At 62.2% G+C, this 24,727-nt stretch overlaps 1 protein-coding gene across 1 annotated transcript; it reads left to right on the plus strand.

Moving 5' to 3' along the window:
- Nucleotides 1-4,670: 4,670 nt before the first annotated feature.
- LAMC3 (laminin subunit gamma 3) lies at nt 4,671-24,519 on the plus strand. The gene is made up of 28 exons (XM_054221124.1): nt 4,671-5,049; nt 8,655-8,959; nt 9,151-9,281; nt 10,162-10,328; nt 10,709-10,897; nt 11,071-11,188; nt 11,269-11,367; nt 11,695-11,831; nt 13,315-13,431; nt 13,722-13,920; nt 14,142-14,254; nt 14,519-14,737; nt 16,599-16,787; nt 16,871-17,116; nt 17,458-17,611; nt 17,729-17,871; nt 17,952-18,130; nt 18,220-18,358; nt 18,799-19,004; nt 19,303-19,379; nt 19,505-19,639; nt 19,952-20,096; nt 20,221-20,379; nt 20,720-20,822; nt 20,929-21,128; nt 21,389-21,535; nt 21,739-21,838; nt 22,482-24,519. Exons 1-28 carry the CDS (start codon nt 4,677-4,679, stop codon nt 22,724-22,726), a joined length of 4,734 nt encoding a protein of 1,577 aa, XP_054077099.1. The 5' UTR covers nt 4,671-4,676; the 3' UTR covers nt 22,727-24,519.
- Nucleotides 24,520-24,727: the final 208 nt, after the last annotated feature.

Below are 24,727 nucleotides of genomic sequence, written 5' to 3' on the forward strand. Positions count from 1 at the left end.
ATGAGGGACTCTGAAGCTTTTCAGCGGGTATCATTAAGCTACTGATGAGCTCAGGAGCGGGGAAAGGGACTTTTTGGCTGTGCCTGAAACCGGCTGGTCCTATGCTGACCTGGCTCTTCCTCCTGTCGTGGTCCCCGACCTCCTGAGCCCCAATGAGATGGGTGAAGCGTGTGTCCGAGGGGCACGATAGCTCAGCTGTCACCCCGTTGTCCTTGGGCTGGGTCAGGTCTGGTGTCCTTCAGCTCGTCTGTGAGATGATGAGCTTGTGGTCATGCATGAGTGAAGCTGCAATGTCCCTGTTCTCACTGTCTGCCAGGTACTGAGGAAATTTGGGTATGATTAGCTCTAAAAAGGTGGCTTCCAGACTCCTTGTGTGTCAGGGGAGAGGATGGGGATGGCTGTCCTGGCAATTTCTCTGGGAGCATCTTGCCCCCAGAGAGCCCATCTCCCAGCTGTGGGGTTTCCTCACTTGTCTGGGTGCTGATGGTGAAGCCTTCTTGCTCAGGGGACACCCTCTCAGGGGACAGTGTCCCTGTCCCATCCTCCTCTCGCCCCCCCCCCGAGGCCCCCAAGGGCTGGGGCAAGGCAGAGAGCAAAATCTGCCGTATTTTCTCTGTGCGCTCCCTCGTCTTCTCCTGTCTGCCTTGGCAAACCCTCACACAGCTCGGCAGCATCCTGCCCCGTCGTGGTCTGGTTGGCATCGCTAGCGCTGTATTTACGGCAATGTTAATTAAATACTTTCCGCAATCAGTGCTGCGCATGACCCCGCTCCCTGGGCCGGGGTTGGGCTGTAATGTGCCATCACCGAGCAAGAACATGACTGCCCGCCATCCGGGGGGAATTTCTAATAGAGATTTACTCATCCCAGGTCTCCCATTTCTCTGTTTCGTGACATTTTGCAAAGTTCACGTTTACAAAATAAGCCAGCGCGCAGAAGAGATGCTCCAGACGTTATTTACACTGCACGTGCCATTTCCCACTCCATGGGGTCTTCACCCAGGGGTGGGCAGAATCGAGGGGGGAGCTGCCGGCTGCCCTCTCCTGGGGTGGTCCCCTCTGCCCAAAGGGACACAGCTTTAGCGAGGAGCATCCCGTGGCCCTGCTGCGAAGCCCTCGGGGCTGGAGATCTCTGCGCCTCACGTGCCAGGAGAGCGGCAGAGCGCCGTGGCTGTGCCCATTGAAATGCTCGTGGCGTCGAGAGGCTGAACCTGCCTCTAATCCCCGCTCCAGGCAGGGCAGGAAGGTAGGGCTGCTGCGGTTTCAGGGGGGCAATTGGGATGCTCGGCTGCTCTGCTTTTAAAAAAAAGCCTGGGCTGAAAGCTGGCAGGGCGGTGGGGAGCAGGGGAGGCAGGAGGCTGCTAGCAGAGTCCTGTTAGCGTGCGACAGCGTCCCAGGGTCTCGGCTATGGGCAGAAAAGCCCCTTTCAGCAAATCACTCCCGGGAGGGCGAGGCAGCGCGTGCGCGGAAACCTGGGATGGGGACCAGGGGTCCATCCTGGTGGGCTGCAGCTGGCCCCGGAGACTTGCCCCTCCTGGCACGGGGATGCACAAAGTGGCACCGGGAGCCTTTAACCCATGCCCAGGCTTTGGCAGTGGGACATGGGGCAAACCGCTGAGCTGGGTGGCCAGACCTCCTTCTCCTCCTCCTCTTCCTCAGGTTGGAGTCGGCCAAGGGAGACGTCATCCCTGGGGAAGGACCCGCTGGAAACCAAGCGTGTGCCCGCCCGGGGTGCAGCTGGAGTCAGGGGCACCCACCCACGAGTAGCAGAGGCAGGTAAGCGGGTGGTGGCACCCATTCCCAGGCCCAAGCACCATGTTGAATCTTGGCCATGGTCCCAGGCCTGAGCTGGGCTGCGGGAGGCGGGGGCTGTGGGCTCTCGCTCACCTCGCTCCCGCCCCGTCCCTGCCTTGTCAGGTCTGATCAGAAGGAGGATCAGTCGGCCCTGCGCTCGCTCTCCAGATTTAATTAACGGGCCTTTCATCTCTACCCTGAAGGAATCTGCTATCTTCTGTCTCCTTAATTAACGTTCATTAAGCAAATCAGAAGAACGTTTTCTCCTCACCGCCTCCACGGCTCTTAACCCTTGCGGGGTGCCAGGTCTGTGCCAGGGCAGGAGAGGGCTCCTGGGCTGTGACGGCAGGTTAGGGTGCCATCACAGCCTTGGTCACCACGCTCACACCAAAGTTCTAGGGTAGTGGGTGAAGTCTCTCTAGGTACAGAAGACTTCAGCGGAGGTTGGGCCCTGCCTCCACCAGTGGTGCTAGGGGCAAATCCCAGCTCTGATCGCTCTTATGGGCACCCTTGTTCAAGCTTGTCCATGTCCCTGGAAGATAAGAGGTTTCCTGTAGGCAGCTTTAGCTCTTCATCCCGCCCAGTGGTGAAGCTCACCCATGGCAAGGTGACGCATCTGTGTGTGACGGTTTCTCTGTAAAAAGCCACCCTCCAGACCTGGTAGGCATCGCAGCGTCTTGTTCTCGGAGAAAAGGGGCTACCCCTGCCCTTCTCTTGTTAGATGTGATGGTTTCTTTTCCTCGCCCTTGGTGGGCACTCGCAGGGAAAAGGGTCGGACCAAGACCCTTGGCTGATCTTCCTCCTCCTGCAAGCCACAGCAGGGTGGTTGCCAGTCACCAGAACTGGGGAAGGTATTTGCAGAGATGGGGTCTCCCACCTCCCCAGTTTGCCCTCAGAGATGATCCAAGGATTCCTGACTGGGGGAACTGCTGTTCTGTGCTCTGTGCATGGGAGAGGAGCTGACCTTTTCCAGCTGGCCTTCAGTCTGAGTCACCAGCAGTGGTCGTTCCTAGAGCTGTACCAGACCATGAGCTGGGGCCAGATCCTGCCCAGAGCACCCATCCCATGCTCAGCAAGCTTAGGACATCTCCTTAGGCAAGCAAGGGCTTGTACCCAGCAGGAGCCTGGCGAGGGGCTTGGCCAGCCCGGGATGCAGCTGAATCAATCTGGGGACCTGCTGCTCCCACACCAGCTCCAGCATCCCCACTGCTGGGCACAGTGGTGTCACCACCAATTCCCGCCAAGCTCTGGCCCCGTGGGATATCCCCCCATGCTGGGTAGGCTGTGCTGGAGGAGGGTTTGGGATACTCGTCAGCTTTGCCTGAATGCACTGTGTATCCCACGAGCAGCCACCGAGCCTTGGCTGCGTGGTCTCATCACTCCCTAACGCGGACCCCTCTGCAAGAGGGGCCGGGCCGGGCAGGGAAATCGTCTCCTGGGTGTGTGTAACACCCCGAGGAGGAGGTGACAAACCCATGACACAAGAGAGCCTCTCCTGCCCAGAGCTTGCAGCCTCAGTAGCAAGGGAAAGCAAACCACCTGGAAAACCTCATCCCTGCAGGATGCAAATCCCCTTAAAACTGGTGGCAGAGATGTGCAAAGCAATTATTGAGCTGAAAACCCTTCTCTTTCTCCCCGGAGGTTGACAGTGGGTTTGCCACTGGCCGCCCGCTCCCAGGCAGCTGATGCACATCTCCTCCGTGCTGGGAAATTCGCCCTTCCCAGCGGAGCTGGCTCCGGCTGTCAGAGCCCAGGTCAATATATGGTAATGGGGCTTTGAAACGGTGCTGCTGCGGGAGCCCCTGCCGAAGGCTCTGATTCACAGCTCCCCTCTGGTGCTTTCTCCCTGCAGTGTGCACGGAGAAGGAGAATAAAATAAATAAGAGTAGAAGGTAAGGGGGGGAAGGGAGCTTAAATTATAAATGAGGACTAAGTTTCCAGGGCTCCTGTGGGCAGCTCGGCTGAGAAGTGTGGGGGGCAGAGGCGGTGGTCCCTCGTGCACCCCATTTTTGCAGACTCCCCTCTGCAGAGCAGGGCTGGGGGGTGTCAGGGTCTGCTGGCCTGCCTGTCTCCCTGCTTGCTGTCCCCCTCCTGTCCCCATGGGTTAAATCCGGAGGGTGCCACAGTCCCGAGAGGGATCCCCTCTGGCACAGACTGCAATTAGCATTACCTGAGAAGCTGCTAATGAGGTCTGGTGACTGTCTGGTTTTGCTACCCCATGGAGATGCCTCCACAGGGATCTGCTCTCACCCTGGTCCAGGGGACTCGGCTGCGCCATGGCAGTAGTCAGGGATGGGACCCCCAGCCCTGGGTGCTGCTGTGGAGGCACCGGGGGGGTGTCACAGACCCACGGCCCAGCTGCTGTGAGTGGGGGAGCGGTGGGGGGGAGAAGAGGGTGCTGGGGTGGTGCTGAGTCTGCCTTTCCTCCACCCCGTCTTGATTTTGGGGCTGTGAGAAAATTGGTGACCCCCATTGATTTAAGCAGAAAAACCCACATGTGGGGCATGAATCATCACGAGCTCGTCCCTGGGGCTGAGAAATGGAGGAGCTCAGCTCCATCTGTGCTGCCAAAGGTGCAACCTCCCTTTCCCAATTCCCGAAGCAACGGGACCGGCGTGCACCCCACTGCGGGGGTCCCGTCCTGCCCGACCAGGTGGCCTGGGGACCAGGGCGGCCCGAGGAAGCCCAAACCCCGCAGCCCGGGCTCACACACCAAGCTTTCGACATTCCCAGCAGCTTCCACAAGATGGACCTCGGAGCGAGAGGAGGTGCCGGGTAGGGGGACCCATCCCATCCCGTCCCATCCCATCCCATTCCATCCCGTCCCGCCTGCTCCCGCCATGCCATCCGGAGGAGGCTCAGAGTCCGGCCAGGCGAGCCCCGGCATGGCACGGCCTCCCGGGCTCTGCCTGCTGGCCCTGCTGGGGCTGGGGCTGGGGACGGGGGGCTCACCCGCCTGCTGGGACCCCCGGGGCCAGCCTCGCCGCTGCATGCCTGTCTTTGAGAACGCCGCCTTCGGCCGGGCTGCAGAGGCCACCAACACGTGCGGTTCCCCCCCCGAGGACTACTGCCTGCAGATGGGCGCCCGCCACGCCAGCGCCCTGTGCCACCGCTGCGACGCCGCCGACCCCCGGCTCCACCACAACGCCTCCTTCCTCACCGACTTCCACAGCCAGGAGGAGAGCACTTGGTGGCAGAGCCAGTCCATGGCCTTCGGCATCCAGTACCCCAACTCCGTCAACATCACCCTCCACCTGGGTAAGTGCCCCCGCGGTGCCGGCAGGGAAACGGGCAGTGAGTGCATCGAGACCCGGGTGCATGGCGGGGGGGGTGGATGCATCTGCACCCCACAGCTCTTGGTGCTCCTTTTGGTTTAAAGACAGGACTTTAAAAGCCCTCCCCAGGGCTTTTAGGGGGTGGGAGGAGGGGGATGCCCTCTGCAAAGGGCAGATCACTGGAAAGACCTGGGGAGGGTCTGCCCTGTCCATCAGCTGCACCCGGTCCCTTGCAGGGTGAGGATGCTGGTGTCTGCACCCGCCTGTGCCGCTTCCCAGCCAGCCGTGCCTGGGGGGCCTGCTCTCCTGCTCCCCCGGGGCTGCTTTTTACTGATTATGCAAGTTTTTGGAGCAGGAGGGAGGCAGGGGGAGGCACAGACCACCTCCCCCCGTGAAAGTCTTGCCACTGGGGTGAGCACCGTGGGTGCCAAGCCCGTGCCATTTTGCCCCTGTGCACTGCTGGGGGTGCCCGGTACGTCTCGGGGGGTGGTGGTGCGGGGGGGACAGAGCTCTGCACACACCGTGTAGCCCCAGGAGGCCTCCCCAGCTGGGATCCAACCTTCTACGTTTTCAATATTGTGCAAGGCGCCCGCTTGGAGCGTATTTAAACCCATGGGGCATGCCCGGCATTTTAAAAAGGATTTTTAACACTTTCCTGCCATCTAAACTATCCTGGCTATTGACCAGCGCTGTAAAATCTTCATTCTCTGACGTCTCCCGCCATCTGCATGCCGAAGGGGGGTTAGCGGAGGGGCTGCGGTTGGAGCTGGTTGGGGACAGCTGGGCGCTGGTGTGGCAGGGAGCGGTGCTGGTGGGACCCAGAGGCTGGCGTCGGGGTGACGGCGGAGGGTCTGTGCCTGCCCTGGCAGGGACGCAGAGCTGCCCAGGGGGACGGAGGTCACTGCTTTCCCAGCCCCCTGCGAGTGGGCGGACATCTGGTCCTCGTCCCCGGGCCGGGGCTGGGCTCCCCGCCGGGCATGAGAAGCGATGCCGGAGGAGCCTGCCATCCCTGCTCGCTGCTCCTGCCGGCCCTGCGGGAGGGGACCTGCGGCCCCTCACCCATCTAACACAGGCTGTCGTTTTGCCACAAATCAGTTTGTGTTTGACGTGGAGTGCAGGCAACCTGAATGCAACCTCTGTGACATTGCGCCAAGCTCGCCTCCACCCCAGGTCCCTGGGACCCTTCCTGAGCTGGAGCATCCCTCTGCAAACGTACCCTTGTTCCTGCATGGCTCATATATCTTGCCATGCTAAAAAGTGCCATTTTGGTGCCCAGCACACTGCTGTCTGACCTTTTGCATAGCCGCCGGGCCCTGTTCTTGTCCCATCTGCAGACCTTTTTATTGCTACCTTAATGCTTTCTCTTGGGTTATGGAGGAAAAGCCCAACTGGACCCTGCAGGTCCCCAGGACGTGGCCCAGGATGAGTCCTTGAGTCCTCGTTCATGAGCTTCACCAAATAACTGGGTTTTTAACCCATGTAGCACGTCCCTGCCAGCCTGCTCCTCCTCCTCCGTCCTGAGTCAGATGTCTTGTAGGTTCTCCAGTGTTGTCACCTGGGGAGCTTATTAAATAAGATATCGAATGAGTTGGACAAGACCTGTGTTTACCTGCATGGTGTTGATTGGCGTTAATTAGATTATCCTCCTTTAAATCTCCTCTGCGAGGTTTCAGCCATGCCGTTACAGTGCATCAGACTCGGAGCAGATCGATAATCCCAAGTGCCTGTGGCTGTTGCATTTACCCAGTCAGACGTCAGGGAGGAACCCAAAATATCTGTGGGCTTGCAAAGGCACCAGGCACCGGGGCTCCGCCGGCAGCTCTCCGAGTGCCATCGGCTCATGTCAGAGTGTTGAGATCAGGCAGTGTCTGCATCTGTGACTCCGACGCTGGTTTTCCTGTGGGATGCGAGCCTGTGGCAGGCTCCTGGAGCTAAGGTTCGGGGGAGCTGGAGGTGGCTGGGGACACGTAGGTGACGTGACCGTCCCGCATGCTCCTCGCTCCTCTCCAAACTCCTTCGCCTGGAGCCCTGGTGAGGTACGAGCTGCAGTCTGGGCTCTGTGGGAGGCGGGTGAACACGTTGTTCAGGGGACAGCACAGCTGGGAGAGCATCCAGGGGTCACCCTGGTACTGTCACCCTCAGACACCTGCGCACCCCCCTGGTGTCCCCATCCCATGGCACACCCGGCTTTGGCACATGTCACACCTTGCCGAGCGGGAAAAGGGAGACAGCCAGCCCGGGTTATTTTCTGGATTATTTTTTTTTTCCCTGAGCAGAATTTGGCTTATTAAAAGGCCTGTTTGGGGAAAAGCACGCGTTCCCTTGGGATGATTCCCTGGGGCAGCGAGTCTCCTCCACCCCAGCTGGAAGCACCACGATGGGGCTCCCCCAGCCCAACACACCCCCCCCGGCACGGGGCCGCTTGGGGCAGGGGCTGTTTATTGACACAGCGCCGAGCTCCCTTCCTCTCCCAGAGGAAACTGCTCTGGGAGGCGATGGCCCCGACCTCGCTGTTTTGGTAGACATCCCACCGGGACCGTGCTGTCTGGGAACCGGCGCCCGCCGGGCGTTCCCCTCTGCCGTGGGGTGCAGGGCAGGGACACCCCCACTCACCAGCCCGGAGGGGTCCCGGAGGGAGGTGAATTTGGGGGGAGCATGGTGGCGGTGGGACAGCCCGGTTGCAGCCCCTTCCCGGCCCTCGTCACCTCCGGGTGGGCTGCGAGTGGGTCCGTCCCCCTGCTCCGGGCGCTCCCTGTATCCCTGATGGGAGGCAGCTGCTTTTCCCAGTGCCGGTAGCCGGGCTGCCTCGGCTCCCCCGCAGCAAAGTTGCAGCACATATGTGACAGTATTCATATGGGCCCAATTAAAGGCTTGTTTTCCTAGTCCCGGAATAACCCCTCTAACATTCCCAACTCATTATCTTTTCAAATAAAGCCAAAACCTTGCAGCTAATTGTTTTGCGCTGTCAGGAGCAGTGTTGTTGTGGAGCAATCCAGTCTTTGAGCTGGTCCTTCATCTCTGGCAATTAAGCGGTTTTGATGTTCACTTTGGTGTTTTCTTTCCCTCTTTTTGCTAATTCTTTCAAGCGCTTTCAGAGCTGCGCCATCTGCCCCGGGGATTGGTGGCCTCTCTTTGTCTTCATCCCGGCAAAGTCGGCAGCGATGCCGGGTCCTGGCACGCGGCTCCCCGGGAAGGGACCGGCCTTGACCCTTTCCACCTCCCCATGCCCATGGCACCGCTGCCCCGGGGATGCTGCTCCGTGCCGTGGGCTGGTGGGTAGAGCCTGGCTTTGCGGCAGCTCCTTGCCCGTGCCACCCTCCCGGAGCACCCGTGCCGTGGGTGGGCGGCTGCTGTGGGGCCAGATTTGGGGCTGGATGGGGTTTGGGCTGCAGCGAGGAGGAGCTGGTTAAGGGCAGCTGGACGAGGATTCCTGCTTCGCACAAAACCACTCTGTTTTTAGCTGTGGCGGGGAGAGCGAGACAGTGCACCATGGGGATGCCGACGGCCACACAGGACAGGGCACCGGGATAATTTCAGCCCTGTGGTGGCGGCCAGGAGAGGGTGACAGCGTGGCGGGTCTGTCCCCAGGCAAAGCCTACGAGATCACCTACGTGCGGCTGAAGTTCCACACCAGCCGGCCCGAGAGTTTTGCCATCTACAAGCGCAGCCGCGCCGAGGGGCCCTGGGTGCCCTTCCAGTACTACAGCGCGTCCTGCGAGAAAACCTACGGGAAGCGGCAGCGGCACTACCTGCGGCCGGGGGAGGACGAGCAGGTGGCCTTCTGCACCGACGAATTCAGTGACATCTCCCCGCTGAGCGGGGGCAACGTCGCCTTCTCCACCCTCGAGGGACGGCCCAGCGCCTACAATTTTGACGGGAGCCCTGCGCTGCAGGTGCTGCTGGGGTGGGAGTGGGGCGGGTGCATGGTCCCCCCGGGAGCGGGTGCACTAATGCAGCCACCCGGGGTAAATGCGCCGGTGATGCCCTGCACCCCCATAGGGAAAGGGCAGGATGCGTTCCGGTCGGGGCGGGGAGCTGGTGGCCCGGACCCCTCGCCAAGGCGCCTTCCCCGTGTGCCCTGCAGGAGTGGGTGACCGTCACCGACCTGCTCATCTCTTTGAACCGGCTCAACACCTTCGGAGACGACATCTTCAAGGACCCCAAGGTGCTGCAGTCGTACTACTACGCCATCTCCGACTTCTCTGTGGGCGGCAGGTGAGGGGCAGCCACGCCGGGGTGCGGGCAGCAGGGGGGACCTTCCCGGGGCTGTGGGGCTGGGGCAGCCGCTCCCCTCCTCCGTCTTGTTTGAATTGTGGTTTTGGGGCAAACTGCTCAGGTGTGGCCTCCTCTGTGTGTAAACTGGAGCTGGTAGTGCAGAGATGGGTGATGAAACCTGGAGCCCTGCCAGCTGTGCAGGAAGGAGGTCTTTTCCCCCACAAGCCCTCTCCATTAGCCACCAGCTGTATTTGCTTTGCCCCCTCCCAGCACTGTGGCTTTTAATGGTGCTGGGGCTCGTGTTGCTGCTCCTGTGGCACTGCTTGGTCCCCGGGCACAGCGAAAGAGGTGTCCCGGTGTGCCAGTGGAGAGGTGCCCCGAAGCCACGGAGGCTGGTGGAGCTTGGAGTTGGCAAGAAGAGCCAGAGTGGCTGCCTGTGGGAGGGGGAAGCTGATGTGGGACAGAGATATTGGTGTCACCCAGTTGGTGCTGGCCGTGGGCTGTGCTGCATGTGGCCTTCCCCAGCTGGGGGGAGTGGGAAATCTCTCCATCCCGGTGGGGGCGGCTTTCCTCCAGACAGCGGGGCTGGGGCTGCTCCCAGCTGGCCGGCAGCCCCTGTTGCTGCCGTCTCCCCCCTGGGCCCAGCAGCTGGAGCTGGTTAGCATCTCCTGTGGGCCACCCTCAACGTGTGACCTCCAGCTGCCGGGACAGGAGCGCCCTGGGGACATGGTGGGCGTCCTCAAGGCCGGCACAGCCCAAGCTGCTGCTTTCTACCCTGCTCCTCGCCCCATGGCCACCCCAGGCGAGCCAGCCCGGCAGCTGGCTGCTGCCCACACCGGTGCTCAGAGCGGCTCATCCCCACACGGGTGTCTCTCTGCAGGTGCAAATGCAATGGCCATGCCAGCGAGTGTGCGCCGGACGATGCCGGGCGGCTGGTGTGCGTGTGCCAGCACCACACGGCCGGCGCCGACTGCGAGCGCTGCCAGCCCTTCTACCAGGACCGGCCCTGGGCTCGCGGCACCGCCGAGGCCGCCAACGAGTGTCTCCGTGAGTATCACCCGGGCTGGCCCCGCGGTCCCGGTGTGCAGCCGGCCCCGATGGGCTGCGCTGGGGCTGCATTGGCTCCTCCGGCAGCTCCTGCCCTTCCTGCACGGAGAGAAAGCGCCTGCTCCACTTTGTGAAGCTGCTCTGGGCAGGGAGGGAGGATTTCCACCCCAGGGCCCCCTTCACAGCATCACCCTGAGGATTGCCTGACATTTCCTTATCCCATGGGTGCAGCCATCTGCTCCGTGCTGCACCCACCTCCGTTTCCAATGGCAGAGGCATTGCCGAAAGGCCCTCTGGCTCATCCAGCCCCCCCAGGAGGTTGTGGGGAGATAAGCCCCGTGCCCCAAAGCTGCCGACCACCCCTCCTGCCTCCCCAACAGCTTGCAACTGCAGCGGCCGCTCGGAGGAGTGCTTCTACGACCGGGAGCTGTACCGCCGCAGCGGGCACGGGGGCCACTGCCGCAACTGCCGTGACAACACGGACGGTCCCCACTGCGAGCGCTGCCGGCAGAACCACTATCGCTGGGAGGAGCGGGCAGCCTGCCAGCCCTGCCACTGCCACCCTGCAGGTGCGTGGGGCTGCGCCGAGCCGGGCTCCGGCTCCCAAACCCCCGCCCAAGCCAGGGCTTGGCTGGGAGGGATGGTTTTCATCGGTCCTCCCTTGCCCGGGATCTCCCCATCTCCCCCGCTGTGTCTCTCCCTGACTGGGGCAGGGTCTCAGGGCTGGCTGGGTTCCCCGCAGGCTCCCTGCAGCCCCAGTGTGACAGCTCGGGGACCTGCCTCTGCAAAGCCAACGTGACGGGCTGGAAGTGTGAGCGCTGCAAGGACGGCTACCACAGCCTCAGCGAAGGTGGTTGCAGGTGAGGAGGAGCCCGGCCCCAGGCAGGAGCCGCGGGATGGAACTGGGATTCACGTCATGCCTTTGTCTCGCCCCAACCAGACCCTGCGCCTGCAACCCCGCGGGCAGCGTGGGCATCTGTGACCCCAACACGGGGCATTGCACCTGCAAGGAGAAGGTGGAGGGGCACCTGTGCAACAGGTAAGCACCGCGGCCATGGGATGGGGATGGGACCGTGGGCCCTTTCCAGGATGGGATCAGTGCCGGGGCTCGATGGTCAGTGCAGGGCAGGCGTCTTTACTGCCACAGGGCATTGCTGCTCCCCAGCCCCTAGACACAACCCCTCGCAGGGCTCTGCAGTGGGAGTCCTGCAGGGTTGCTCCCTGCAGAGGCCATGGTAGGCTGGTGAGGTCAGGGGGACTGGGCTCGCTCGGAGCTGCCACCAGTGTCCCCCTCGGGTCACTGCTGTGGTCCCTTGTAGCTCTGCCTATCCCTTGCCACCTGCTCCTGTTTCCTCCCCATGCCCAGGTGCCAGCCGGGCTGGTTTAACCTGCAGCCCCACAACCCTGTCGGCTGCACCAGCTGCTTCTGCTACGGCCACTCCACCGCCTGCACGGCAGCAGACGGCTACGAGGTGACCCACGTCCGCTCCGACTTCAGCCAAGGTACCAACCCCCCAGCCCCGGGTGAAACGGAGGGCACGCTACACCAACTCCAGCCAAAAAACTCTGGCAGTTTGGGAAGGCTGGGGCTGAGCATCCTTCCCTGGGGCTGACTGGTGGAGACTGGAGGGTGATTTCTCTGGCTCACCCCTATTTTGCTGTTAAACCTCTGCTTTTGCCCCCAGCTCCGTGGGGATGGGCTCTCCCTGTGGCATCCCTCCATGCCAACCTGCTCCTGGGGCTGTGCATGGCTTGGGGGGGGCGGCGGGGCCGGGCACAGCCATTCCGCCACACCAGGGACAGCAGGAGCGCTAAAAATCATCTCAGAAAGATAAAAACCCAAAAGGATGGAGCCTGCTGGGAACTTTCCCCCTTATTCCCTCCTCTCCCCCACCTCGGCTGGGACGGGGCAGGGCGGAGGGGGGCCGGGGGAGCGGGACGGGGTGCTCTTGCCCGGCTGCAGCCAGGGCTGTGCGTGGCAGGGCTGGATGTGTGCGGGATGTTCGGGGAAACCCTGCCATCTGCCGCACAGCCCGACGTGTGCAGCCCCGGCTGCGGGCACACCGCGGCCCCCGGCTCGCCGGGACCCCCGCCTGCGCCCCGGCAGGGTACGGGCACCCATGGCGGGCAGCCGGCGCTCTGCCTCGCCTGTAGCCCGACAGCGAGCAGATGGAGGCGAACACGCCAGGCGCGGGTTTGTCCTGGCTGCCTTTAATCCACGCTGCCAATTGCTGTGCTGCCGTAATGTCTTCCACGGCCTTGAAACGCAGCCAGGCTCTAAACAGAGTCTTTTTTCCACCCTTCGTGCAGCCGGTCTGGGGCTGCTCCCTTGGGGACAGGTTTGGCAGAGCCAGGGCTGGGTCGTACGAGGCTCAGCACGGCCGGGCAGCGCGGGGCAGGGGGCAGCCCCCACCTCCTGAAGCCCCGCTCCCCAAAGCGCTCCCCAGTCCACAGCTGAGCTGGATCAACTGGAAGTTTCCTGTGCTGGGTGGAAGGGTCCAAATTCGGGATGATTTGATAATCGAGCGCAGCCCACTTGAGAGCTGGGGAGGGATTTCCAAGTGTTTGTCCTGCGGGCACCCGGGGCTGGAAGAAATAACTAACCCTGGGGAGTGGGGGGGGAGTTTAACTGATTTCCGAAGGAAACCAACTTAATGCAATTACGCCCCGTCTCTCCCTGGGTTTCCTGCCCCTCCAGCCCACAGTAACGTTGGAACTGCAGCACAGGCAGGGGGGCAAAAGTTTAAAGATAATAATTTCCTCCAAATCTAAGAAAATAAACAGATGGGGGGGCAGCTAGGGCCACTTTCTAGCATGTGAGAGCGCAGAGCCTGAGTGAAGGAGGGTGTTACAAAGCATCAGCCCCTTACAAGACCCTGGAGAGTCTCGGGAGGAGGGACAGAGCCCCCAAAAGCAGCACCCCGCTGATGCTGGGCTGGTTGCTGCTCCCGTTGCCTGTGCACCACCGCTGTGTGCCCTCACGCAGGGCTGGAGGGCTGGGCTGCTGCGGCTCCGGGCACCGCGGACCTGTCTCTGCGCTGGATTGACGGGGACATCGTCACCGAGTGGGATGGAGAGGAACCGGTGGATTTTCTTGCACCAGGTATCATGTGTGCCGGGTCCCTGGGGTCCTGCTCTGCCACGAGGACCCCCTGGTGCTCTCATGGGACATCCCACCTCCAAGCTGGTGCATGAATCGCTGTGCTCCATCCTGGTTTTGATAACTTGAGGCAGTGGGGGGGATCAGGGTGGTGGGCTGGGACCCTGGGAGGGCAGGTTGGAGCTGGCCCTGCTCTAGGAGTGCGACCATGGCTCTTGGTGATGCTGGTGGGAACAGGACTGTGCCGGGGTACATCCATGTCCTACAGACTTTGCTCCTCTCTCCTCTCACAGGGAAGTTTCTGCAGAACCAGCGTCTCAGTTACGGGCAGCTCCTGACCCTGCTGCTGGGAGCGGAAGGGAATGGGACAGGGATGGAGACTGGGGTGTCCCTGCTCCGGGTCCAGCTGGTGCTGGAGGGCGAGGGGATGGAGATCACCATGTCCAGCAGTGAGAGCCAGCCCCAGCACGGAAAGCAGGCTGTCACCTTCAGGTACCTGTCGTGGTGCTTTGGGGAACCTCGGCTGGGTTTGGGACACAGCGTGTCTGATCTTGCCCGGGCTGCCCTGTGCTGTGGGGTTCAGCCCCACTCCTTGCCCCCTTCAGGGATTTAATTGTGCCCCCATCGCTGTGCCCGGGTCTTGAGCTGGGCTGTCCTGCGGTGGGTGGCTGTCAGCTGGCCCTGTCCTTCCTCCCACGCTCCTCCTCCAACAGGCTGCACGAGGCAGAGGAGGGTGCGGAGCCTTTGCTGTCGGCCTTCAGCTTCCAGCGCCTGCTCTCCAACCTGACCGCCCTCCGCCTCCGCGTGAGCCGTGGCCCCGTGCAAGGTGGGTGGCTCCATGCAACGTCCCCATGGGGACCAAGCTGGGATGGGGCTGGGGACATTGGGGCAGCATCAGGCTCTTGGGGACGAGAGGCGTTGCAGGGGGTGCGTTGGGGCAGGGGCTGGCTCCTCTCTGTGAATGCCCCTGGGCTCGCCGGGAGGTATTTTGGGGTCTCCTATCCCTGTCTGGAGCATTTCCAGGCAGGATGGAGAGAGGGGGGCCGGGGGCCGTGCCATCCCATGCTCACGCCGCGCTCCGCTCTCGCAGGCAGGCTGTCCCTGAGCGAGGTCCAGCTCACGTCCGCTCGCCCCGGGCCGGGGGCGCGGGCAGGCTGGGTGGAGGAGTGCACGTGTCCCCCGGGCTACGCCGGGCAGTTCTGCCAGTCCTGCACACCCGGCTTCAAGCGGGAGATCCCCTTCGGCAGCCCCTTCGTCAGCTGCGTGCCCTGCTCCTGCAACCAGCACGGGGACTGCCACCCCCTCACAGGTGCGCACCCCCTGGCCCCCCGACTCACCCCACCACTGTGTGCACGGGTGACAAATCCAGGACTTGGCTTGTCTGTGAGGGATGCTGGAAACCGTCTGTGAGGTTGCGGTACCCAAAACCTGCACATTGAATCGCTTGGCTGGTTATAGGGACTGGGTTCATAACCACAGAGATAATTAATGAAGTTCAAAACCAGTGGTAATTTATAACAAAAGGGGCACCTTTCATGGTGCGTTGTGACCAGAAAGGAGGAGAAAGGAAAGGTGCTGGTCCTCAGAGGAGTGGGGAGGCAGGGGCGAGGGCAGGAGAGGGGCAGAGGGTTTTGCCAGGATGGGTCTTGCAGGCAGCATCGCTACCCAAGGAGCGGAGCACCTGCAAACTGGGGGTGAACCTGGGCAGAGGAACAAGTAAAAAAAGAAGGAAAATACAGCAGTGCCAGGCGTGCGGGAAGGCACCAGAGGAGGCAGCTCTTGTGCTGCCAGCCCAAGCCCTGCTCTGCCTCCGGTCTCAGCTCAGAGGTGCGTGACTGTAGCAGGGACTGTGGCTTTGAAGGGAGGAAAAATCAAAAGCAAAGTCCTCGGGGCAGCGTGGCTGTGTGTGGGGTGGTTGGCGGGGTGTTGGCTCTCCCGTCTCCTGCCAGGCAAAGTGTCTGGATGGCTTTGGTGAGGGAAGGGGGACAGGATTGCAAACCGCTGCCCTGGAGCTCGAGGTGGCTGCGTGACTCCAGCACCAGCCTCGCTGCTGCCAGCCCCGGCGAAAGGCACATCCCAGCCATGAGGGGCTTGTGAGACGCTGCCGTGCTCCCCGTCCACCCCTGCAGAAAGCAGCAGCTCCGATCGGTGGTAAGAGCTTGGAAATAAGAGGATGCTTTTGGTACCCAGACAGAGCCCCTGGGGCTCCTCGCTGGGCGGCTCCCCTCAGCGAGGAGCGACAATAGCGTAGGGCTGGGATGGAACGGGCTGGAAGAGGTGTTTGTGCCAGCAAGTGCCCCCATTCTGCCGGCGGAAACTCTGCAAACTCGCCCCTCGTCTCCCAGAGCCGGGGCTGGCGCCGCCGACCGCACCATCCCCAGGGACGGGGCCAGGCTTTTGATGTCCCAGCCCTGGTGCTGCCAGCCCGAGCCAGCCCGCATGCTTCCTTTTGTTTATTTTTTCCCTCCTTCCTGTCTTTTCCATCATCCGGCTCCGCCTAGATGTGGGGAAAACGGAAAAATATCCGTTCCCTCCTGCGCAACCCGTCTGGTATGACCTGACCCCACAAATCACAGGGAAAAATCCTCCCCCTGGCTCCTTCTCTGTCTCCAGTCAAGCAGAGCATCTGCCTGGAGGTGGAGGGGGTGCTTGAGCATCCTTCCTCCTCCTCCTCCTCCTCCTCCTTCTCCCTGCTGATTTCGGAAGGCCGTGACTCACCGGCTCGGCTCGCAAGGAGACGCTCGCTCCCCGCTGGGTGCCGGTCAGCTGCTTGTGTTTTCCATGACAGGCTGGAAACGATGTGCCTTGTCGCTCGGAAATGTGTTGTCGATTATCGCAGGCGCTGACAGACTCCGTGCACGGTGATGGTGCTGCTGTGTGCGCCAGCACCTCCTCGTCCCCACGCCGCGGGGGACTGTGGGGCTGGCGCTGGGGCCCCGGCATCCTCTCCAAAACCTCCCTCGAGCAAGGAAGGGACAGGGAGGGAAAATGTTACAAGTCCTGGTTGGTGATGTGTAATCCCAGCGCGATCCATTGGCTGGAATTGCACATCCCTCTCAGCATCCACGCTGTGCCACGCTCGGCACTTAGCTCTCCATCCCTCCCGCCATCCCCGCTCTTGCTTGGGGCTGGGTTTTTGCAGACCTTCAGCTCCGTTTTCCTCCTCGCAGGGCAATGCCGGTGCTTGCACAATACAGAAGGTCCCTCCTGCGAGCGCTGCAGCCCCGGGTTTTATGGCAACCCCTTCGTAGGGCACTCCGATGACTGCAAGCCGTGCCCCTGCCCCGGCCGCTCACCCTGCACCGAGGTGCCCGGCAGTGGGGAGGTGGTCTGCACCCACTGCCCCCCAGGGCAGAGAGGTGAGGCTGTGGGTGGGCAGGTATGGTGGCCACGGGCATTGCGGGCACAGGCGGACCCCTCCCCACCTTTTTGCCTTCCCCAGGAAAACGCTGTGAGCTCTGCGATGATGGGTTTTTCGGGGACCCCCTGGGGCAGAGGGGTCCCGTGCATCCCTGCGTCCCCTGCCAGTGTCACGGGAACGTGGATCTCAATGCTGTGGGGAACTGCGACCCCGTGTCCGGCCAGTGTCTGCGCTGCCTGTACAACACGACGGGCAAGCACTGCGAGAGGTGTCGGCCGGGCTTCTACGGGGACGCACTGGCTCCCGACCCCACTGGGAAGTGTGCACGTACGTACGGCCCCGGGGGCTGGCGCTGCTCCCCTGGGATCCACTGCAGCCCAGATCCTCCTGGCAGAGGGTGGAAGGGGGATGCTCAGTGGGTTTAGATGGATCCATCAGATGGATGATCCAGAGTGGCCTGAAATGCTCAGGAACAGAGTTTGCTCCCTCTCTCCACTGCCGTCCTTCCCTGGAGATACCCTGGTCTGCAGGGGCTCAGCCTCTTGGGGCCCTGTTTGATGGGGGGACACAGCCCTCCACGTTATGGGGTCTCAGCTGCAGTGCCCCATTCCCACAGTCCCATCTGCCAGCCCCGTGTTGGGATGCAAGTGGTATTTTGTCTCCCACAGCTTGTGATTGCAACCCCGATGGCTCAGCGCCGGGGCAGGAGGGCTGTGATCCCAGCACGGGCCAGTGCCGCTGCCTCCCACATGTGATGGGCAGAGCCTGCGGGCGCTGCCAGCCCGGCTACTACGGCCTGCAGCCTGCCGTGGGGTGCAAGAGGTATGTGGGGCACAGCGTGGGGCTGCGGGGGGACAGCGGTGGCTCTGTCCCCAGCTCTGGTCTCTGCTCTCTGCATACGTTGCTCGCTCATCACCCTCCTCCACCTCTCGATGCCAGCTGCGAGTGCCACCCGACGGGGTCACGGGAGAGCAGGTGCCACGAGCTGACGGGGCAGTGCTCCTGCCAGCCGGGCGTCACGGGGAAGCAGTGCGACCGATGCCACCATGGCTTCTTCGGCTTCTCAGCCCGGGGCTGTCGAGGTAATGGAATGGGGACTGCACCTAGGTCCCACAGTCGGGGCTGGCAGCCATGGCGTGACACCTTTCTGCCACCGTTGCAGCCTGCAACTGCTCCCCGCTGGGCTCCGTCACCCCGCAGTGCCACGAGAACAGCACCTGCCTCTGCCGCCCTGGCTTCGTGGGCTACAAGTGTGACCGGTGCCAGGCCAACTTCTTCCCCGACCCGCCGAGCTCCCGCTGCCAGCAGTGCCCTGCCTGCTACGGGCTGGTGAAGGACGAGGTACAGCCCGTGCCCTGCCCAGGTGGCATAGCGCCTTGGCCCCCCTGCTGCCTCGCCGACCCCCTGTCCCCCCCGTATCTCACCCACAGGCCGAGCGGCTGAAGGCCAGGCTGCAGGAGATGGAGGAATGGCTGCAAAACCCAGGCTGCGACGCCCGCCCGGACCAGTCCCCTATGCTGGGAGATGCGCCCCGGGGAGACGGGCTGCCCGGCCCTCACCTCCTGCAAGGTACAGGGGACAACCCTTCCCTCCACTGCGGGGGGAGCCCCACATCACCCCTTGGGGAACCCTCGGCTCCCTTAGGGTGCTGTGACATGCTGGGTAGGTGCAAGGAGGTCCCATGGGCTCAGCGTGGGTGATGGGGTGACGAAGAGGGGACCACCGGGGGACCATGTGTATCGGTATAGGACAGAGCACCGCAGGGATGCTTGCACCGGGAGGTTTTGGAGCAGCCGGTGATGGGCGTTACTGGGGGCTGAGCAACGGCACGCGGGGTGCCTTTTGGGTGCTGCATCCCTGGGTCCCTCCTGAGCACCCAGGAGGGACTCTCTTCCCCTTTCATTAGCAGGCAGAAGCGGGGGGTGCTTGGCCATGGGGCAGCCCCACAGGCAAGTGGGGAGCCCTGAGCACCTCTGTGGGCAACAAGCAGCTGCTTGTGCTGTCCGCAGGTGCCCGGGCTGCCCTCTTGGCACAGGTTGGGCGGCTGGCAGGGGCACTGGGCGCTGCGCAAGGCCGGCTCAGCAATGCCAGCTGGGCCACTGACTGCTCTGGCCATGGACTCCCCAAGACCTGCATCCTGCTGTCGGAGATCGGGGCCACGCTGCAGTCGGCGCAGCGGGAGGTCCTGCGTGCTGCCGACACCCTGGCTACTACGGTGAGGGCTCCTGCTGGCCCCAGGCTCCTGGGGAGGCTGGTGGCCATCCTGGGGGGCAGTGGGATGTGCAGGACTGGTGGGGTGGGATGTGACCAGCACTGCGGGTGAGTGGGAAAGCCTGGGATCCATGTGGGCGTAGCCCTCCTTGCAGCTGAGTCAAGAGGAGCCACTTCCCTCGCTCGCTCCTGTTTGCAAAGGTCCTCCAGTCCTTTGGGAGGTTCTTGTTGGTGCTGGGCTGGTGGGGCCCAGGGGTCCTTGGTCCCCGCTGGGATCTCATTGCTGCCGTTTGCATTTCAAGGAAATTCCCCAGGAAATCCCTCAGCAGCCCACGAACTGGAGCCACTGGGCTCTGGAGGCACGGGCACTGGCAGAGAGGTACGCTTGCAAGTGTGATCCCGGCATGCACAGGCTGCCTGCCCACTGGGGGCGCGCAGGACAGCCGCTCCTGTCCCAGGAGGCCAATCCTAATATCATCTCTCTGGGTGCCCTTGTCCCTGCAGCCACGAGGATGCCGTGGCGCAGGTGGAGGCGGTGGTCGGGAGAGCCCTGCGTGCCTCCAACGCCAGCTCCCAGCTCCTGCAGAGCCTGCTGGAGGGGAATGCGACGCGGGAGGCGCAGCGTGAGCTGGAGGCCGGGTGAGGTGATGGCAGCAAGGGCGGGGGATAGGAGGGAACAGCAACCCCTTGTCTCTGGCCAGGTCCCTGTTACAGGACTTGATCACGGTGGTTTGGCACCTGCCCAACAGGGACATGACTGAGTCCCATCAAACTCATTGCACCACAGTGTTGTAAAGCGGCAAGCCAGGGTGCTCCATGCTGGGGATGTTTCAGGCCCTTTCCTCCATCGTTTCCCCCTACATCCGTGTCTGAGGCCAGCTCCCAAGCTGCCATCTCCATCCTTCGAGGGACCAGAGGGCCCTGGGTGACCGCAGCGTTCTGTCCACATAGGTACGAGGAAATCCAGCGGGCGCGGGAGGAGCTGGGTGCTGGCATGGTGGAGGTGGCAGCGGAGGCCAGGAGAGCTTTCGCAGCCGTGCAGCAGGCAAACGCAGACATGGACGAGAAACTTCTGCAGGTGGCTGCACTGGGGCAGGTGAGCAGCGTCCCAGCTAAGGCTCCTGCTTGCACCCTACCCCTGCTTTGCCCCTTGGGCAGCGCTGCCTCCTGCACCGGGAGATGCTCTCATAGAGCCTTTGGCATCCCTGACCCCGCAGCAGGCGCTGCCAGCGCGGGTGGGAGCCCTGGCACAGGACCTGGCAGCGCTGGAGCAGGCAGCAGAGGCGCAGGAGCCATCGGCTCAGCGGGCTGTCGAGATGTCCCGCGCTCTGGCAGCCGGATTGCGCCTGGAGCTGCAGAAGACTCGTGGCTTCGAGCAGGTAATTGCTGCTCACTTGCGTGGGGTGTCACTGCAAAATAAGTGATGGGGACCCCCCGTTGCAGCCGGAGCTGTGGGCATGCTGGGTGCATCCCTCTCCTGCCTCCCACCCAGGGCACAGGGCGGTGGGTGAGTCCCATCCCCGCCGCTCCAGTGACCGGAGGGACCATGCCTGCAGCCAGGGGGTCGGGAGTGGATGTTTTGGGACCCGTCTCCCCTCGGGCTCCCGGATCTCCCAAGAAGCTTGCCCGCCAAACGGGAGCGGGCTGGGTCCCACCTTTCCCAGCCGGGTGCAGCTCTTCGCCCCCTCCCCACCCTCACTCCTGCTCCCTTCTCCCCAGCTGCAGGACCGGGCTCACTCTGCCCACGGCATGGCCACCTCAGCTGTCTCACATGGGAAAACCATGCTCTCCGATGCAGAGTCCCTCCTGGCCAGCTTGGAAGGTAAAAGGCACCAGCATCCCTGGCCACAGCTTGGATCTCACCACGCTGGCTCTGGGTGCCAAGGGGAGAAAGGGATGGCTCGGTGACAGCCGGGTTGTCCCCGCAGGCATGAGGAAGGTGCTGGGGCACCGGAAGGGCCAGGCTGCCCTGAGCAGGAGGATGACACTTGTGCAGGACAGGGTGATGGTGGAGGCCCAGAGAAGGATTAAACAGGCAGAGAAGACACTGGGAAACTCCTTGTCCATCTCCACCGCAGCCCGGAGGACAGCTGGAGAGGCTGAGCAAGTCTCTCGGGAAAGCGCCAAGGTCTGAGCAGAGGGACATGGGGTCCGGGGAACCCACGCTGGGCTGTGGGGCACAACCAGGCTGGCAGCCGTCACAGGCAGAGCCCAGGCTGTTGCACGCAGGGCTGCAGAGCTCCCAAACCATCTTCTGCTGCCCCTCCAGCACAGCCCACCCCTGCCTGCCTGCAGACTAGGGGGATGCACCCAACCAGGGCTCCAGCCCCCCGACGCTGTCCCCCCGCGTGTCCTCAGGTGACTGTCCCCATCTCCATCCCTTTGCAGAGGGCACAGGCTGTGCTGCAGGAGAGCAAGCAGGCCCAGAAGCGTGCCAGCCAGCTCGCCACACGTGCCAATGAAACCCAGCGGGAGCTCTCCCGGCAGGAGCACGTGGCTGAGAAGCTCAGGGGGCACCTGGAGGAAGCACACCAGGTGAGTCAGGTCCCTTTGGGCAGGTTTTGTCCTCCAGAGCCTGGAAGGGGCTTTGCCCACAGCCCAAAGCATAGGGACCATCCCAGCTTTGGGCTTTACTGTATGGGGAATGCCCTGGGGATGTTTCTGGGATCCTCCTCCCTCTCCCGTCTAGCCCAAGGGTCAACGGTGTCCCTGATGTGGGTGTCTGTCTGTGTTGGAAGGTGGGGACAGAGGTGAGTGAGATGGCAAAAAGTCTCCAGGAAGCCCAGGGCTCGCTCATCTCGGACATCGAGACCCTGAACAACCTGCTGAGCAGCCTAGGTGAGACCCGGGCGGGAGTGGGGTGCGGGTCCCAGGGAAGGGCCAGGCTGTTGGGGCCTGAGGCTCTCCTGCTCACTGGCCATCTGGGCTGAGCTGGGTGCCCTTTGCCTGAGATCTCACAGGGTCTTGGCAAAGCTTCTTGAGGGCTCATGTCTCGAGGAAAGCCCTCGTGCAGAATGAATTAGGGCTTGCTGAACGTGTGTGCTTATGTCTGGTGTGGGGACACTGTTCTCCCTTGGCATCTCCAGGAGGAGCATGGCTGGACCAAGGGCTCAGGCCCTTTGGAGCCAAGGGATGTGCTGGGCTGGGTTTGCTCATGGTTGCTGGTTGGTTTTGCTCCAGTTCCTCTTGCTTTGATCATCTGGGTGCATTTCTGAGGGCTACAGAACTCTCGCATCTGAGAAGTTTTGCAAAGGGGTAGAAATCATCACCCATCTGTAAGAGAGATGTGCCCAGGCCCGGCCTGGAGCCACAGTCCTATTTGCTTATCTGTGATCGCCGGGAAGCTGCAATGCCTCCATGCCCCACTGCACCCACTCCCTAGAGTTTGCCTTGTGCCGAGGGTCTGAGCCCCTGGAGCATGTCCAGAACATCTCCTGCCTGGCGCTCTGCCTCTCATCCATGTCCTCTCCCTCTTGCCCAGGTGACCTGGAGCAGTCCGTGCAGGCGGAAGCTGTGCTGAGCGCCGGGCAGCTGCAGCTGGAGCGGCTCTGGCTGCGCCTGGCCACGCCGGGCGCCCTGGCCGGCCAGCTCAGCCTGCTGCAGCAAGAGGCGGCATGGCAGCAGGAGAAGATCCAGGCGTTTGACAGCGACTTGGCTGAGATCCGGGCCGATAAGAAGAATCTGGAGGACATTTTGCGGAACCTCCCTGAGGGCTGCTCAAAGTGACAGTGACAGGTCCCCGCCACTGCCCCATCACCTCCATGCCCCCCTGCACAGGGAACAGCAGAGCAAAGGACACCCTGCATTCACTGGCATCGATCCCTCCCACTGCTCTTCACACCGCCCACCATACAATATCACACCCCAGGTCCTTGTCTGCACCAGTTTGGGCTCAGCATCCTGAGCACCCTGTGGCATGACTTCAGCCACCAGCTCCGTCCTCGGGGCAGGGGGAAAACCAGCTAGCAGGGACCGCTGATCAGGAGACGGAGCCACGACAGGCTGCATGGAGTGAACGAAGAACTGTCACAGATCTCCTCCATGCTAGATATGTCCTTCCATCCCACCAGGGAGGGACAGCTTATCAAGTATGTAACGTACCAAAGCTGTAACACCCCGTGGTGCCTCCTGCCCCAGGAGATGAGAGAGGCTGTTTCACGCATGCTGGAAGCTGGTCGTGCTGCACAGCACCCTGCAGTGCCATGCTCACATGCTGTGGTCACAGAAGAGCAGAGATGAACCCCGGTGAAGCCAGGCAGAGAGCTGCTCACCGGAGGGCACGCAGCTTGCTTGCTTCCCAGGAGCAGGGAGCTCACAGCAGGGAGGGCTTAAACTGGGGCCAAGCAGAAGCAAAGCTGGACTCTTCACCAGCTCCTGGCAGGCAGAGCAAGCATCCTTTGCCTGCTGCAGGGTAGGAGCAGCTCTGCTCCTGCTCTTCCCCTGCTCCAGGGTAGTGCAAGGTTGCCGCTGCCCATAGCTCTGGTCTTTGCGTCCTGTCCCATCCCTGCTTGGCTTGCTGGATGTCACCAGGTCTGGCTACAAACCAGCCCAATTGCTGGCAGTCCCAGGGGCTGGGTGGCATGGCAATGAACCGGGCAGGGAGGTGGGAGAGCTGGCACTGGGGCTCTCATCACCCGCAGCCCCACATTGGCACCCGCACATGTCCCCACTGGAGAGGAGCTGGCCGGTGGCACCAGGCTGTGCAGGCAGCGTGGGCTGGACGGGAGCAGCTGGACACAGCCAGCTCCTGCCAGTGTCACTCCCTCGGGGTGGCAGAGGTCGGCAGCTGGATCGCCTTTAAAGGAAAGGCATGTGCAGTCACCCCCTGCTCCCATGCGGGCTGGTCTGTGAGGCCACACAGGCAGCTGAGCCAGGTCCTTGTTCAGCCCGCCCTGTGCTGGCTGTGCCGAGACACCAGGTAGCAGTTGAGGTCACTCCCATAAGACCAGAAACAAGTCCCCAGGCTGGAGCCCACTTCACTTTTTAACCTATTTTACCTGTGCTCTTCTGCTCGCAGTGCTGGAAATCAGATTTGCTAAAGTCTTTTTTGTAATACTGTATGTAAAACTGTAGACTTTGGATCACCCCCGTGTGATCTCCAGTGGGTCCAGCAGTCTGGAAGTGACGCAGGACTTTTCTACCGTGAACAAACCCATCTCCCTCCCAGTTCTGCACAAAAGCTGCCCAAGGAGTGGGGTGCCAGAGCTGCAGTGCTGCAGGAGTGTAATGTCTTGCTGCCCAAGGACAGCTCAGCAATAGCAAAACCAAAACCATGTAGCAGCAAGAGCACAGTGTGATTCGGCTTGGCCGGGAGGCAGGGAGCCACGGCCACTCACCATCTCCCTGGGAAGACAATTATACGTCTCCAATCAACACACAAATTTGCTGCTGTTACAGAAATGTCAAGCCTCTGCCTTGTGCCTGCTGCTGAAGATGTGGTTCATCCTCCCTCCTGCTCTCCCTGGAACTCTGCTTTTTTAGCTGGTGACACCTGCCTAGAGCTGTATCCATTAAAAATTCTTAATATAATACATAGCTGCCCATCTGCCTGAGTGCATGGCAGCAGGAGGGGCACACGCTGTACCGGCACTTGCTGCTTTCTCAAAGAGCAGGAGGAGCTGCACCCGGGGTTGAAACGCAGCTGGCTCTGCGGTGGTGTGGGGAACTGCCTGACACTTCCCACCAAAATCCACTTTTAGGACAGCTCTTTAAAAAACAGTGTTTCGC

This window comes from Rissa tridactyla, chromosome 14 (genome assembly GCF_028500815.1).
Source record: "Rissa tridactyla isolate bRisTri1 chromosome 14, bRisTri1.patW.cur.20221130, whole genome shotgun sequence".
Taxonomy (NCBI): Eukaryota; Metazoa; Chordata; class Aves; order Charadriiformes; family Laridae; genus Rissa; species Rissa tridactyla.